This window comes from Rhinolophus ferrumequinum, chromosome 22 (assembly GCF_004115265.2).
Source record: "Rhinolophus ferrumequinum isolate MPI-CBG mRhiFer1 chromosome 22, mRhiFer1_v1.p, whole genome shotgun sequence".
Lineage (NCBI taxonomy): Eukaryota > Metazoa > Chordata > Mammalia > Chiroptera > Rhinolophidae > Rhinolophus > Rhinolophus ferrumequinum.
Window position 1 is genome coordinate 27,217,891 of NC_046305.1, and position 15,431 is coordinate 27,233,321.

The 15,431-nt window shown below is 42.3% G+C and overlaps 2 protein-coding genes and 1 non-coding gene across 14 annotated transcripts in view; all 3 read right to left on the reverse strand.

Moving 5' to 3' along the window:
* The window catches only part of ZC3H11A (zinc finger CCCH-type containing 11A), a 32,605-nt gene extending 26,769 nt beyond the window's left edge, over positions 1-5,836 (reverse strand). For 5 of the 9 annotated variants that reach the window (XM_033093708.1, XM_033093700.1, XM_033093703.1 and 2 more), the window contains exon 1: positions 5,668-5,836. The gene's annotated coding sequence lies outside the window, so the exon portion shown is untranslated. The remainder of the gene's footprint in view (positions 1-5,667) is intronic. The other 4 variants (XM_033093709.1, XM_033093706.1, XM_033093701.1 and 1 more) reach the window with 2 other exon arrangements.
* Positions 539-5,813, reverse strand: ZBED6 (zinc finger BED-type containing 6). 4 transcript variants are annotated; one of them, XM_033093698.1, is made up of 2 exons: positions 5,687-5,813; positions 539-5,038 (listed from the first exon to the last, which is right to left on the reverse strand). In XM_033093698.1, exon 2 carries the CDS (start codon positions 3,952-3,954, stop codon positions 1,015-1,017), a length of 2,940 nt encoding a protein of 979 aa, XP_032949589.1. In that variant the 5' UTR covers positions 3,955-5,038; positions 5,687-5,813; the 3' UTR covers positions 539-1,014. The 4 variants fall into 4 exon arrangements, with proteins under 4 accessions (XP_032949589.1, XP_032949587.1, XP_032949586.1 ...); XM_033093696.1 differs by having other exon boundaries at positions 539-5,189; XM_033093695.1 differs by having other exon boundaries at positions 539-5,189; positions 5,668-5,802.
* A 4,731-nt stretch (positions 5,837-10,567) lies between the features above and the next one.
* Positions 10,568-10,671, reverse strand: LOC117015520 (small nucleolar RNA U13). Its single transcript, XR_004421752.1, has one exon. It is a non-coding gene; the product is annotated as a small nucleolar RNA U13 (small nucleolar RNA).
* Between the last annotated feature and the right edge of the window lie 4,760 nt (positions 10,672-15,431).

Consider the following 15,431-nt stretch of genomic DNA (forward strand, 5'->3'; position numbering starts at 1 on the left):
AGATCACTGAGGTCAGTTCTCTCATTTTACCAGTGAGGAAATGATTCCTAACACATGAAAATATTGATTGCTTGTTTTTAGTTAAGAAGAGAGTCCAAACAATCTCATAGTTAAGAATACAATATTATGGATCATTCATTCGGTATATCTTTTAAAGACATTTAAGAATACTTAATATTAGAAAAACAGTCTTTGGAAAATGGATACTGAGTTTGTCAAAGTATGCTCATGGATGGGGCTTTCATTTCAATTACCACTCAATCTTTTTCAATTTTGTGAACTTTTGTTATGTCATTTACCCATAATTAGGCAAAAGTACCTACACAATCTTGTTTTTATACTATTTTGTAAAGGTTAAAATAAAGGCAATTAAAAGATTAAAAGTAATTTTTCCTAATTGTTTTCTAATGTTTCCCTTTTATATAGATCCAATCCTAAAGGATTAACACTATCACACTAAGTAAACTAAAATTACAAAGCTGACCAGTATGAGGAGGCAATTAGAAATTTCCAAATATAAACAATTTTGTGAGTTTTGCTTTTGCCAAGTTGTAAGTATGAATCAGGGTTTTTAAAGAAATAGAAAAGTGGGAGTTGGGGAAGGAATACCATCTTAGTATATTTTTTTCTATCGATTTCAGAGCAATCAAAATTTCCATGTTTGGGGAAATTTTTACTTAAAACCAATTACTAGTTCAGTCTACCAGTCAGAAATAGCGTAAGGCCTTTCAATGCTGCACTATATTTTTTAAATTAAAAAACATCTTTTCTCCCAACTGGTATAAACAGAATTTCAAGTGACAGCAACTTTGTTACTACTGTGAAATCATTAATCTTTATACTCTGTCAACATTATATTATCTCTGAGGAATTTTTAGCCCTTTTTGTTTTTCAGGTTTCCCCAGATTCATGTATAAAGAATAATTAGTATAACTATATGCAACAACTGTAGCAGTTAAGATACAGTAACATAGCAATAAGTTGCCCATTTTAAATGGAGAAAGGAAAAAGAAACTAAGATAATATTTCTTTTTCATTGCTTTGAACAACTTCATTCTCAGGATCCCAACTCAGAACCAATGTAGAATAATCATAGTTAACATTTTTTAAGTTCATTTTCAGAAACATCAGCTGTTCTATATTGTCAAAGTCCAGGCTCATAGTCTGCTTTGGATGAAAGTGGCTATTTGCAGTAAAGATACATTCAGATTGCCAACTACACATGGGGCAGCTTAAATACTGAATGGCAACTTGGGTCAAAGCTGGCCATATGCTCACCTTCCTCTGCCAGTAAATCAAAGGGTCATCACCTCCTGAGATCTCTGAATACTTCTCTTTGAAGTATTCATCCACTACTGCTACAGCAGAAGGAAACATGAAGCTTCTGCCTCCAATGGCAACATTATCTGCAGCTGAGCTATCAATAGACCCTGAATTGGACGTGCCTTCTCTTATAGATGAGGTAAACGAATCAGCTTCTATAGCTGACGGACCAGAAGCTTCTGAAGTTGCAATATGGCAGACCTCTGGTGAAGATTCCATATAATTACAAACTTCTTCTGCAAGGATCTGCTTATAAGTTTCTAAATCAGCACCTTGAGGGAAAAAGTCTTCCAAATTGTTTTTAAAGCAAGGATCTAACAAAGCAGCCAAGATACAGGGTTTAGATTTGAGCATGGCACTTAGTAGGGTGTCAGTTTCAAGTTTCAGAGATAAACTGTCCACCAGATTGAGTGCCTGTGTAATACCTCTGACTTGAAAATCTTCTCTGAGTTTCTGTAGGGAAAGAAGTAGATGATGGATTAAGGGTAGCACCTGATTCAATCCTGTGGCCTTCACACTCACTTTCTGGGTGGCTTCCTCAAATGGTTTAAGAATATCACAAACATAAGTCATTAGAGTCCACTGAAGGGAGGTGAGTACAACTCCACTGGCTCTACCAAGACTATGGTGAACTGAGTAGCAATGTTCCAAGAGCCATTTTAACATATAAAAGGTAGAAATCCAATGGCCAGTTTCATCTTGCTTCAAATTCTTCCATGGAAGTTGGCGATCATTTTGGAACTCTTGCAGTATCTGACGGGCCTTGACTGAATGACTAAAATGATGACAGGTTTTCCTAGCAGCCACTAACATATTCTCAATGCTTTTATGCTCACAGAAAAAATCCTGAATGACTACATTTAAACAATGCAGGAAGCATGGCACGTGGGTAAAACCACCATCTTTGATTGCATGTACCACATTAGAAGAATTGTCAGAAACAATGAAACTAGGGATGAGGAAATTAGGAGAAAGCCACAGACCAATCTGGTCATTTAATTCTTGTAAAATGTTGGTTACCAAACAGTCTTTGGCCAAACCTGTTACACAAAGCACCGCCCATTTTCTAAAATTGGGGACCCTGCCATTATTGGAAGGTACAGTTTCCAAGGAGACCCAATGTACAGTCACAATAAAATAGTCAGTGGATGGGTCATGGGTCCATATGTCCACAGTCAGGTGGATCTTTTGGCTTTGAACATTCTCCAAAGTTAAGAAAATTTTTTCTCTGACCCAGTCATATAATTGAGGTACAGCCTTAGTAAAGAAGTAAGACTCAGATGGTAACCTGTAGTCAGGGGCTACAATCTGCATGAACCTCTGAAAGGCTGGGGTTGAGAAGTAGTTGTAAGGATGCATATCCTCCACAATCATTTGAATAATTGCCTGACTTATTTGACTTGAGACTGAATTTTCACAATATGTTGTTTCTTTCTCCTGGGCATGCATCAGAGTATCTTGCTCTGCAACAGGAACAGGACTCTCAGATTTCCTATTTTCAATCTCTAAGACAGGAGGTTCATCTGAATCAGAGTCACTAAGATCCTCAGCTGTTAAATCTTGGCTGCCTGTAGACTTCTCTCCATGCAAAGCATCGTTCAGGAGATCATCTCTCTCAGTCTCAGCCTCATCTAATCCATTTCCAACTGCACCACTGTCTTTGTTGGCAACAGCCCAATGGATGGGATGTGTGGCCTGCAGGTGTCGCTGAAGTGTTGAAGTTCCTAAGTGAGAACCTGGCCTACCTCGGCTCACACTTCTTTTACATATGTTACACACAGCTCTTGAGATGTGTTGAGGATCAGTATAAAAAAAATTCCAAACTGCAGATGTCTTGGCTCTTGTTCCAGGAATTAAGGCATGCTTGACAATGTTACTTTTGATGAGAAATCTCCCCCTTTCCGCCCTCAGGGCATCAGATACTGATTTATCACGTTTCTTACCCATTCTATTATCATCTAATGGATCAGTAGGAATATACTCAAAGCTTCCGTTGCTTCCAGCAGAAGAGGGAGATAAAGGTACATCCAAAGTAAAATCCTCCTCCCCACTAGTGACTCCAAATTTGTTGGCCCTGGTCCAGTGAGGTGAATGCCTTGCCTGCAGATGTCGTTGAAGAGTAGATGTCCCGAGATGGCTGCCTGGTTTACCCCTGCTAACACTTTTTTCACAGAGGTTACAAATAGCTCGCCAGGTGTACTGGGGGTCAACATGAAAAAAGTGCCACACAATGGAGGTCTTGGCTCTGGTACTAGGTAGGTAGATCTGTTTTTCTATATTGCTCTCAAAAAGATGTTCTTCATCCTGCTCAGGGGCACTGGAAGCTAACAAAGCAGGGGCATCTGCAACAGGCCTCCCAGATCCCAAATCCTTACTAAATTTTTTCACAAGGATCAGTTTCTTTCTTCGCCTTTTCCCCTTAATTCGCAAACCCTTCTTTCTTTTCTTTTTAGCAGGCAATTTTGCCTCTTTATCCATTCCTTCTGCCACCATTTTTCTCTCTACCACATCTTCTTTATCTGTATTTGAATTACTAGGAACACATCCCAGAATCCCAGCACCACTAAAAGTACTGCATCTTCTGCCAGAAGAGAGTGATGAAACTGGTACACTCAGGGTACATACACTCATTCTCTTTAGGTCTCCAAAATTTGTACCGGAATTTGTTAGTGGGTTTATTATTCAAGCAGAAATACAGCTGTTCCTCTTTACATGCATTATCTTTTCTCCAGTTTCTATGGGGAGTCAAATTCCCTTTGGACCAATGACTTCCAAACCAGCTTATTTTTGGAGGAAAAGTAACAGCAACGGAGAACATTCCCAAACTCTTTCTCAGAGGGCTTTAAGTTCCCTTCCAACTTTTTGTGTTCTGAATTCAAATTGTCCAATTTCCTCATGTTACAGAAAAAAGAAGTGAGGCCCAGTTTCCCAGAGTCATAGAGTTGGTCTGTAGCAGCTAGATGCCAGGTTTTCCAAATCCCAGGCCCATGTTCTTTCTGCTTCATCAAAAACTGTATCTGCTTGAAATGCTTTCAGCTTTTAAAACATGTATTTTTATGATGGCTCACAACAGCAACATCAATTTCCCTTAATTCTGAAATTAATTATTTTCAGGAAATTTAATTTAAACAAAAACATAGTGCATCATTTAACATTGATCACTTAGGACTGTGATTTGCCAATAAAACCCAGAAAGTAAATTCTGGAAAACTAAATCAGACTCCACATACTGGTCATTAACAAATGCTAGCTGACCCCTTTCAGTTCTAATGAAAAGTAATACAATTTTTAAAAATGTGGGTGGCTTTAAAAAAAAAATGCTGTGAGAGTAAAATTAAAAAACAAGGTCACAAGATGCATTTTTTATTTGTTGTTTGTATTGAGAACTAATCCAAGTTTAATTTTCAGTCATTTTTTAGACTGGAGAAGCTTTACCGCCTGTAAATGAGTAACTCGGAAGTTGGAGTCTATCTAAGCAGCAAAAACTAAAACATGAGCTTTAAACCACTTCCATTCCTTCTTGGTTGATCTCTCCCCTTCCCCCAATACCTACATACATTTATCCTAAAAAGCATCGCTATCACTAGTTCCACAGCCTCCTCCTCAAGGTCCAGAACCAAGGCCTGGAAGATGTCAACAATATGGGCCTTCCCCATAGGAATCCACACCGATTATGGGAGTTTAGGGGGTGTTCTTCATTACGGTTTCATCAATCCTACAAGGAGAACATAAGTGTCCCTGTTGCTCTTGACTCCGATGCTGGGTATGGGAATGTAATTAAGGTAGGGGAGGGGTGTAGGATACCAGAATAAGGTCGGTGGCTTTCTGTGCGTGGAGTTTGAGAAAACCTCCAAAGTAGTGGGACCCTGGAGAGGAATGAGAGTAGGTAAATTCAGCTCCTGGCACTCGGGTTAGACAGCGGGGGACCGCTAAACTAGGGAAACTGGCCCCGAAAGCAATCTAGTGTCAGTTCTGATTCCAGGAGTCGGAGCACAATTCGGCTTTCTGGGGCTGCTCGGGACTCCTAGTTTCGCCAACGCCGGATGTGGGGGAGGGGAGCAAGGTTGGCTGGGAAGGGAGCAGGCGCCGTGGGAGTGGGGTGAGGTGCGCTGGGGGTGGGGGTAGATGGTAACAGTGAGCGGGAAACCGAGGCTCCTGGCCCGCCCCGGCGAGGGCAGCGGCCGGGGGAGGGGGTGTCGTTACCGCGGGGCTGAAAGACTCGCTCTGACTTCCCGGGCTAGGCCGCGACCCAGGGGCGAGGGGAGGCCGCGGCCACTCCCCTCGCCCTGTCCCCCACTTCCCCGGCCCCAAGCCACCCGGGAATCAAAAAACGGGTCTAGTTACCAGAGAACAGAAACTTTACCGAACCGACGACACTATCCCCGACTCCCGCTTGCTGCCACGTCTTTCTTCTTTCTTAGTCGCTGCGGTCCGCCGTCTTCACAGGAGCAACACCAGCAGAAATCCAATACTGCCAGCGTCAAAGATGGCGCCGGGCTACAGGCTCAGCTCTAAGACCGGGGCGGTAAAAGTGCCAGCACGACGCAAGCATGAGGATTCTGGGAGATGTAGTTTCCTCTATGAGGCGATGCTTAAGATGGCGCCCCCGTTCACAGGGTCACGTGAGAGGGGAGGTGCTAGGCTACCCGTGCCACCGTTTCCGAGAGACGAACGCATTTTAGAAAGTCAGGAATTTCTTGAAACAATTATTGATTTTTTTTGGGGGGGGGAGGAGCTTGAATAATAGAAATTTATTTTCTCATAATCCTGGAGGCTAGAAATCCAAGATCAAGGTGTTGTCAGGTTTGGTTTCTTCTGAGGCCTCTCGTCTTGACTTACAGATGTCCTCTTTCTTGCTGTCCTCCCATAGTTATTCCTTCATGTTCCCATATTTGCTTTTTCTTTTTTTAAAGGTTTTTGTTGTTGTTTAATCAAATGAGGTAATAAGTGAAAAAGCCGTAAGAACTGTGTCTACCAAATAGTAGACACTCAATTTATTCTCACCAAAAGTGTTTGTTTAATGAATAAATCTTCCCAACCGTGTAGACATCTGATTTAGAAATCAACTACTTTTCCCATGCAATGTTGAAGGATTTGCGCGTGTACTTTTATTTGAAAAAGTGAAGTTGGGCTGTGGGGGCTTGCGGGGAAATTTATATTTCTTTAAAAAAAAAATTGTATTGGAAAAACAATTCATGCTCACTAAAAAGTTCATGAGGGTTGGGGCATGAGAGAGAAGAATATTAGCAGAGGCCTCCCCATAATTATTAACATTAGCCTGTATTTTATCTCATTCCTGAGAAATAATCTCTAGCATATATTCTTTAATTTTTTGTATACAAATATACTTAAATATATTACACTGATAAATTAGGAGCCTAAAATCCCCCCTCGGTTATAGGATCAACAGAACTTGCTAAGGTGGTAACATTTTACTGAATTCTAAAGGACACAGTTCTACTAAGAAAGGATACATTTGATGGGAAAGCAAATGGGACATCAAGCACTGTTTATTTCCTCTTGGGCTTGTTCCACCAGCAACCAGCTTGGTGAAGGAGTCCAGCCAGTCCACAACTGGGTACTTACTGAACCTCCTCACACTTGGGCTTTTATTTTCTTTCAGTGTGAAAAGTCTCACAACAAATTTCTAGACCCAGTCCCTATATTCTATAATTCCTATACAAATTCCTAGACCCATGTCAATATTCTATGATTGCCATGTCAACCAGAACTGACAAGCAGGTTCCTGGTAACCAATTTCTGTTTGTGCCACAACACCTCTTTTTTTTTTTTTTTTTCTTTTCATTTTAACACAGGGCTTTCCAAACAGCTGAAGCGTTTTCCAGCCTAGGGATTCCCAAACTGCAGTCCTGGTCTGACTGGTATGCTATGTATAGTTATATTTCATCAAATCTAAGGTATCATTGTAAGATACAAAGATACAGTACTTTCTGAAAGAAAAAAAAGACTTACAAATTAAACTCTGACAGGCCATTGATCAGAGATGGTAAATTTGGAAAGGATGTCCATCTTTGAATGAAGGAAATACAGTATTTTTAAGATAAGAATAAAGATAAAACTATGCATATTGTTTGTAATTTGCTTCCCCACCACACACTTTACAATGTATTTTGAATTTCTTTTAATGGTCATGCCTGCTTAGAAGTCTACCATGTTCTTTTTAACCCATACCACAATAAAGCTGTTTTGCAATAAGTTTCACCAGTTCCTTTTGGATGGAAATAATTATGTTTCAGTTTCCATTAGTTTCCCCAAGGGGAAAAGAAAACTAGTAGAGTAACAGGGACATTGAAGAGAGCAGAAGATAAAAACCTGGGGCTATTAAAAAGAGGGAGAACTAGTCAAGAGATCTTCTGAAGGCCAGGGGAAGCGTCCATATGGGGATCCCCCTCCCCGTATATACAAACATAAATCTTAGGGATGGATGTGGGCTTGCCCCTTGTATAAGAGGGTAAAGTATCTAGATGAAGGGCACAATGCCAGATTCCTCCTTCTCAAACCCAACCTTAAATCTGTAGGAATAATAGTTGCAATTAGAATAGTTCCAAATTCTAATAACATCTAAATGTTCATGGTTTGATGGTTCAGCCAAAATATTTCTTGTGCAGAACTTAATTTTTGAAAAATGAAGGCATGATCGAAAGTTAATACACTAGCTCATGTGACCATGCCAATGGTTAGAGGAGGAAATGTTTCTCTAATTGCAGCAATAAACATTCAGGGAACGGTGTGGCATGAAATAATTGCACATTCTATTGTTACTTCAAATATTTTTTGCAAATTTCTTCAGAGATTATTGCAGAAATTGGATGAAGATAATCTGGAGGAAGTGTGGTTTCGTTTTGGACAATGTAAGCCTCCACAAAACCCAGGAAGTACATGATCTTGTTGGTCAGACAAGTCACACTTTATTATTTTTACCACCAGTATATACTCTCCAATGATGAACCCCACTGAAGAAGTTTTTTTCAAAAATTAAGTTCTTTGCAAGAAATATTTTGGCTGATCCATCAAACCATGAACATTTAGTAGATGTTATTAATTATTCCATTGCAACTATTACTCCTACAGATTGTCATAATTATTTTATAAATATGTATATAAAATTACCACGAGCAGTGGTAGGAGAACCATTACTATAAATTAAGCTATAAGTAAATAAGTATTTCTGATGTTAAACATTTTAAGTTTATTATTAAATACATGCAATAAAATATTTAATTTTAAAAATAACAACATTGGGTTTATTTTTATTACAAAGATTAAGAAAACATTTTTGTGGAAAAATTTGATCTGCAAAAGGATGAATTTGATTTGCAAAAAGGTGAATTTGATTTGCAAAAGGGTGGATTTAGAGTGCAAAACCTGTATAGGCAGCTGGCTTTCTCGAGAGGGAGAGAGGGAGAGAGAAAGAAGGAGAGACCAGAACAGAAGCTGTAAAAGCAATGCTTTTTATGATCTAGCCTTGGAAGTGGTTCTTCCAAATTCTACTGATCACATACATCACCCCTGACATAATGAGGAAGGGGACTAAACAAGGGCGTGAATAACAGGAGGCAGAGATCATTGAGGTCTATCTTGGATGCTGACTACCATGCCAGGCATTAGTGATAACTGAATCCTCCACTTAAAATTTTACAGGTATGATGCTTGAATTTTTCACAGACTTCTGGCTCCAAACATTTCATACCTTGTTTCTGCTCCACAATCTACATGTCACTTATATCAAGATGTAGAACCTTTGGCCTTACAACTTTGGGTCATAATGCCAGATGAATTCACCCAGTAGGTAATAGGGGTGTCATGCGGGGACTCTGTCCTGCTCCCCGCCCCAGAACACAGGATATGGTGAGGCCAAAAAGGAAAACCAACGGAGCCTTAGATAGGGGAGTCATACCACTATATTATCATTGACGGCTGGGTTGGAGACACAGGAAGCAGGAGCCGCAATCTGCCGTCTGCTTCTCTACCAACCAACCGACAACCCCCTTGCCAGTGTAGCCATGGCTGTTATATTAGTGGCTAATGGCTAACCAGTAACAGCTGATGGCTACCCAGCCACAACAGATGACCATCTGTTTATAGCTGATGGCCACCTAATAACTGAGCCAGCACCTTTCCACGTGAGGCCGGGGGCCTGGAAACTGCTCTCTGGGACTCTGTCCCCACACTCCACTCCTCCAGGATTGTCTTGCCTCACAACCTATGCAACAAGTGTCTTCCACGAGGGTCCCTGTGTCAGGAATCCAGCTCACGAGAAAAATTTTCAGTCCAGTTCAAGTAATGTCCCAGGGGGTGTCCCTCGATGTCCACCTATTTCTGGGCACAGCCAGGGTTTCTCAGGGTACCACCAGTCTTTCTGGGCACAGCCAAACTTTCTGGGCACAGCCAGGGTCTTTCAGGGTACCACCAGTCTTTCTAGGCACAGCCAGACTTCCTAGGCACAGCTAGGGTTCTCAGGGTACTGCCAGTCTTTCTGGGCACAGACAGACTTCCTGGGCACTGCCACGGTTTCTCAGGGTACTGTGCTGGAAAAATAGTGGCTCACAGCTAAGGTGCTTACATATTCTCAATGGCGGCCAGTCGAGACATAGGAAACAAACATCTACCTGCACCCCAACAAGGGGTCTTCCTGCACCACAGTCTCGCTGGCGGCTGGGCGAGACACAGGAAGCAAACATCCACCAGTTCCACTACATGGTGGTACGTTCCCAAGCAAACAGTCAAGCGGTCCACCAAATCAGGGATGGAAGGCAATTCCCAATAGTCCACAGTTCAGCAAGCACTTCCCAACCCATACGGCCACAACGACCTTTGCCTTCTCCAGCCTATGCTGGTTGGAGAACCATTCACGTCTTCCCACCCCTCCACAGGGGTCCAGCTCTCTGGCAGCTGCACGACTTTTCCTATGCTGGTTGGAGAACCATCCACATCTTCCCACCCCTCCCTTCATGGGGGTCCAGCTATCCAGCAGCTGATCCTCATAGGCTTCCTGGGACTGAGCGCTCACACTCACAAACCACCCTTCAGAGAGCGTTGGCCGTCACCATACCCTGCTTGCTGGGCCACGTGTCATGCAGGGACTCTGTCCAGCTCCCCACACCAGAACGGAGGCCAAAAAGCCCCTCCAAAATAAATGAACAAACAAACAAAAAAACCCCAAAAAACATGGCTCTTAAGCATTTGCTATTAAAATGTCTTACTTTTGCAATTTAGTTTTTCATGTCAGACGGATAATGTGCCCATGTCGTAACAAGGTTTGAGGGAGGCACATCTCACACAAGAGTGTGAACACCCAATCATCACACTTATGAACTACAAAAGGATCTGCAAATTTTATAATGACCACATGAACACATTACTAAGACCCTATCCAGAACCTTGAAGAAGGTGTCATGCAGGGTGTCAGGCGGGGTCTCTGGTCCCGCTCCTCACATAAGAATGCAGGATATGGTGAGGCCAAAAAGGAACACCCACGGAGCCATAGATACGGGAGTCATGCCGCTATATTCTCGCTGGCGGCTGGGTTGGAGACACAGGAAACAGGAGCCACACTGTCTGCAACCCGCCGTCCTAACTGCAATCTGCTCTTGCCAGCCACCATCTTCTTACTGGCCCCCATTTTTCTGCTAGCGTAGCCACAGCAGTTATATTAGTGGCCAATGGCTCACTGGTTACAGCTGACGGCCAGCTAGCCACAGCTGATGGTCATCCAATCACAGTTGATGGCCATTTACTACCTGAGCCAGCACCTTTCTATGTGAGGCCGAGAGCCTGGAAACTGCACTCCTTGCTCTGTCCCCACAGAAGGCTTGTGAAGGGGTGTGGGAACAGAGTCCCAGAGAACAGTTTCCAGGCTCTCCGCCTCAAGTGGAAAGGTGCTGGCTCGGGTAGTAGATGGCCATCAGCTGTAACCAGTTAGCCAATTAGCCACTGATATAACTGCCTTGACTGCGTTGGTTGGTTGGCAGGCAGAAAAGTGGATGGTGGATTGTGGATTGTGTGGATCCTACTTTGTGGATCCCAAGCCGCCAGCGAGACTGGGGTGTAGGAAGACCCCCTGTTGGGGTACTGGCAGATGTTTGCTTTTGTATCTCCAACACAGCCACCAGTGAGAATATAGTGGTATGACTCTCCTAGCTATGGCTCCATGGGTGTTCCTTTTTGGTCTCACCATATCCTGCATTCTTGTGCGGGGAGCAGGAGCTGAGACCCTCACATGACACACTGCATGGCAAGGGGCGCTGAAGATTAAGCTTCATTAGCTTCATGGTAAATCCTTCTCTCTTCATGTAGTGGTAGGGTGTGGGGACAGAGTCCCAGAGAGTAGTTTCTAGGCTCTCAACCTCATGTGGAAAGGTGCTGGCTCGGGTATTAGATGGCCATCAGCTGTGACTGGTTGGCCATCAGCTGTAACCAGTTAGCCATTAGTCACTAATATAACTGCCGTGGCTACGCGGGCAGGGGAGTTGGTTGGTTGGCAGAGAAGTGGACGGCGGATTGTAGCTCCTGCTTCCTGTATCTCCAACCCAGCCACCAGCGAGACTATAGTGGTATGACACCCCCATCCATGGCTCCGTTGGTGTTCCTTTTTGGCCTCACCATAACCTGCGTTCTTACCTGAGGAATGGGACCAGAGACCCTGTATGACATAGGGTGTGTTGACAGTGAAATCATATGATCTGGATTCAAATCCTGACCTATCCCTCACCCTGAAGCTCTAACTTTCTGGGCTCCACATTGAGAGTAGCCCCTGTTTGTACTTCTCCACATTAAAGAATAGAGTGGAAAGGTAAGTCCCACATGAGTAGAAGGCCCCTTTTCCAACCAAGTATCCATCACCACTATCCATCATCTATCGTCTTTGTATTCTGGCCTTTGAATCTCAGCTGTCTGACATGAGTGAGGAAATAGGGACCAAGAGAGTGTTCCAGCAAGAAGCTCTGGATAGAAGTCAGAAATACCTACTAACTCCTGAATAAATTACAAACTTCTTGCTCTAGCTGCAAGAGCTAGTCTGATATCCCTGAAGTCAACCTTCTAGTTATTGCCTTCCCCTTTTCACTCCCAATGCTTTCTTAGGCTGTTTGATTTCCTCAGGTAGAATATTTTTTCTTGGTATTTCATTTTGAAATGCAGTAACTCTAGTTTTATTGGGTGATGAGTTAGTTAAGAAAAGACAGACTAGGTTCTCATTATCAACATCATCATTTACCTTACACTAAGTATTCTCCTATTAGGTGGTTCTGCTAGGCATTGTGGGAAATCCCAAACAGGCATAATATATGGAAATGCCCATGTGGAATTTTCCTGGAAGACATGATAAATATAAAGATAAATAACTACCAGGTAGAGTACATCAGGAGTCCAGTCATGGTTTAGACCTGGGGTTACAAACTCAAATGCTTACATGAGCCAGGCACATGTGTATATGAGTATTGCATGAGGGGCGGCCTGCGAGGTCTCTGGTCCCGCTCCCCACATAAGAACGCAGGATCTGGCAAGGCCAAAAAGGAACACCTACGGAGCCATAGGTAGGGGAGTCATACCACTATAGTCTCGCTGGCAGCCGGGTTGGAGACACAGGAAGCAGGAGCCACACTCTCCGCAACCCGCCATGCTAACTGCAGTCCGCGCTTGCCAGCCACTATCTTCTTGCTAGCCCCCATTTGCTGCTAGCGTAGCCACGGCAGTTATATTAGTGGCCAATGGCTCACTGGTTACAGCTGACGGCCAACTAGCCACAGCTGATGGCCATCCAATCACAGTTGATGGCCATTTACTACCTGAGCCAGCACCTTTCCACGTGAGGCAAGAGCCTGGAAACTGCACTCCTGGCTCTGTCCCGACAAGTACGGTGAGCCAGAGGTAAGAATAAAATTTGAGTGCACGCCCTAGCTAAAGGGCCAGCTGTTACCAATCAACTCCAGCCCATTCTTGCCAGGAGGGAATATAGACCCAGTGTTACCACATTTTTTCATTTTTCAAGAGAAGCTGGAAATTCAGACTTTTATGTGAAAATTTCTGACTGTAAATTTGGAATCTAACTCAAATAAAACAAAACAAAAAAGATCACATTGTGGGTTGCTCTGCAACCTCCACTTAAGGCCTAGGAGAGTTAGAAAAAAAAAAAAGGAGGTCATTGAAATGAGCAGTTTCAGGAAATACTTTCTGAAGAGAATGAAACTTAAATTGACCTCAAGTAAGACAGAGGTGAGAGGTTAAGTGAAGACAAGGAAAGAAGCTATGTTAGGGAGACCCCTACAGGGCAGAGGGGAAAATGCAACTAGAGAAGAGTCCACAGGGCATGGAAACAGTAAACCTTGTAAAAGTAAGTTGGAGCAAGATTATGGAGAGCCTTGAATGGGAAGGTGTTTGAACAATATTTTTGGACAATAGGAATTCCTTGAAAGTTTCGTAACAGAGACAAAAAGGTAAAGGATGCGACATTTTCAAATTTGTGTTTCAGAAAGGCTGAAGAGTGGTAATATGGGGCAGGAGTGACTACAGTGAAGCATCAAAGAATGGTCCCCTCCTTGATCCTAACCATTATTTTCTCTGTCTCTTGTATTTTTAACTTATCACTCTCTAGTTGTTTCCCAAAGTCTAGTAACGTACATGACTCCCCCATTGAGCGAAAAAAAAAAGTTGGAGTGGGGGGGGAGCATTATGCTCGATTCCTTGTTTCCTTTAGGCACACCTAATTTTCCAACTTATCTTCATTGCCAAGGTCGTTGGCTACTTTTTCACCTCTCATATATTCTCAGTATATTTCATTTAGGTTGATATCCTCATGGCTTCTCTGAAATTACTGTGGTAGGGGAGTTAGTTTTAAATTGGATGGATCGTTTTCAGTGCTTATTTTTTCTCTTGTTATTAACCAGCCTTTATTGACACTTTATTATGTGCCAGGTACTGTGTTAACAACTTTACATACATTATCCAATTGAATCCTCTCAATAACTCTATTAGATAAATATTATTATTAACCTCTTTTTACAAATGATTATAAAGTTCCAGCGATGTGTCCAGGTGTCATTGCTGGTAAGTGACAAACTCAGGATTCACCCCCAGGTCTGCCCAACTCCAAATCACTGGCCCTCATTCACCATTTTCTCTTTCTTTAAATTCCCCCTCCCATGGTTCAAAGGACAAAATTCTATCTTGGTTTCCTTTTAAATTCGCTAGCTGCCATTTCTCTAGTTCCTTTACAGATTCTTCTTCTCTATCTCTCACTCAAATTGTTGCTATTCCCCAGGATTCACTTCTCAGCCCTCAATGTTTCTTACTCTACGTTCTCTCCTTGGGTTACTTCATCCATTTCCTTGGTTTCAACTATGAAATAATTATATCTGGTGACTCTCAGATCTGTATCTCTGACCCAGATTGTTGTCCAATTGCCTATAGGGATCTTCAGTTGGATGTTTCAGAGGCACTTTAAATTCAGCTTACCAAAAACTGAAACTATCACCTTATCCCCAACATCTCTTCCTCCTCCTGAAGTCTTTGTCTCAGTGGATGGCGCCACTAAACATCCACTCAGTTATAAGGTAAAAAAATCTGGGAGTTAACAAGGACTCCTCTCTTTTCCTCATCTACCACCTCCAAATACTTATGAAATCCTATTGAATTAACCTCCTAAATATCTCTTGAATCTACATTTTTCTTTTCCATTCCCCTGGCTTTTGCTTCATTGAGGCCTTTATCACTTGCTGCTCATTTTCCAGATTGCTACCACAGCTTCTTCTTTGGTTTTGCTGCCTCTCCATCTTGCCCTTCTTTAGTCTACCTTCCAAATGACCACAGAATTTCTCTTTCTGAAATGCAAATAAAATCTAAACAACAACAACAACACCACACACACACTTGCTTATGCATAAACAGTTTTCTGGAGAATCTACTTAGCAGTGGTTAACTGAAGAGAGTTGGGCTGGACATCTGAAGTGGAAAGGAGACTTTTTATTGTATGTTTTTGTACTGATTCAAATTTTTTTAATGTATGTGTTACTTTTAGTATATAAAAACTGATTTTTAAAAAAGACACCTCTACACTTTGACCCAGCAATTCTAAATCTAGAAGTTTATCC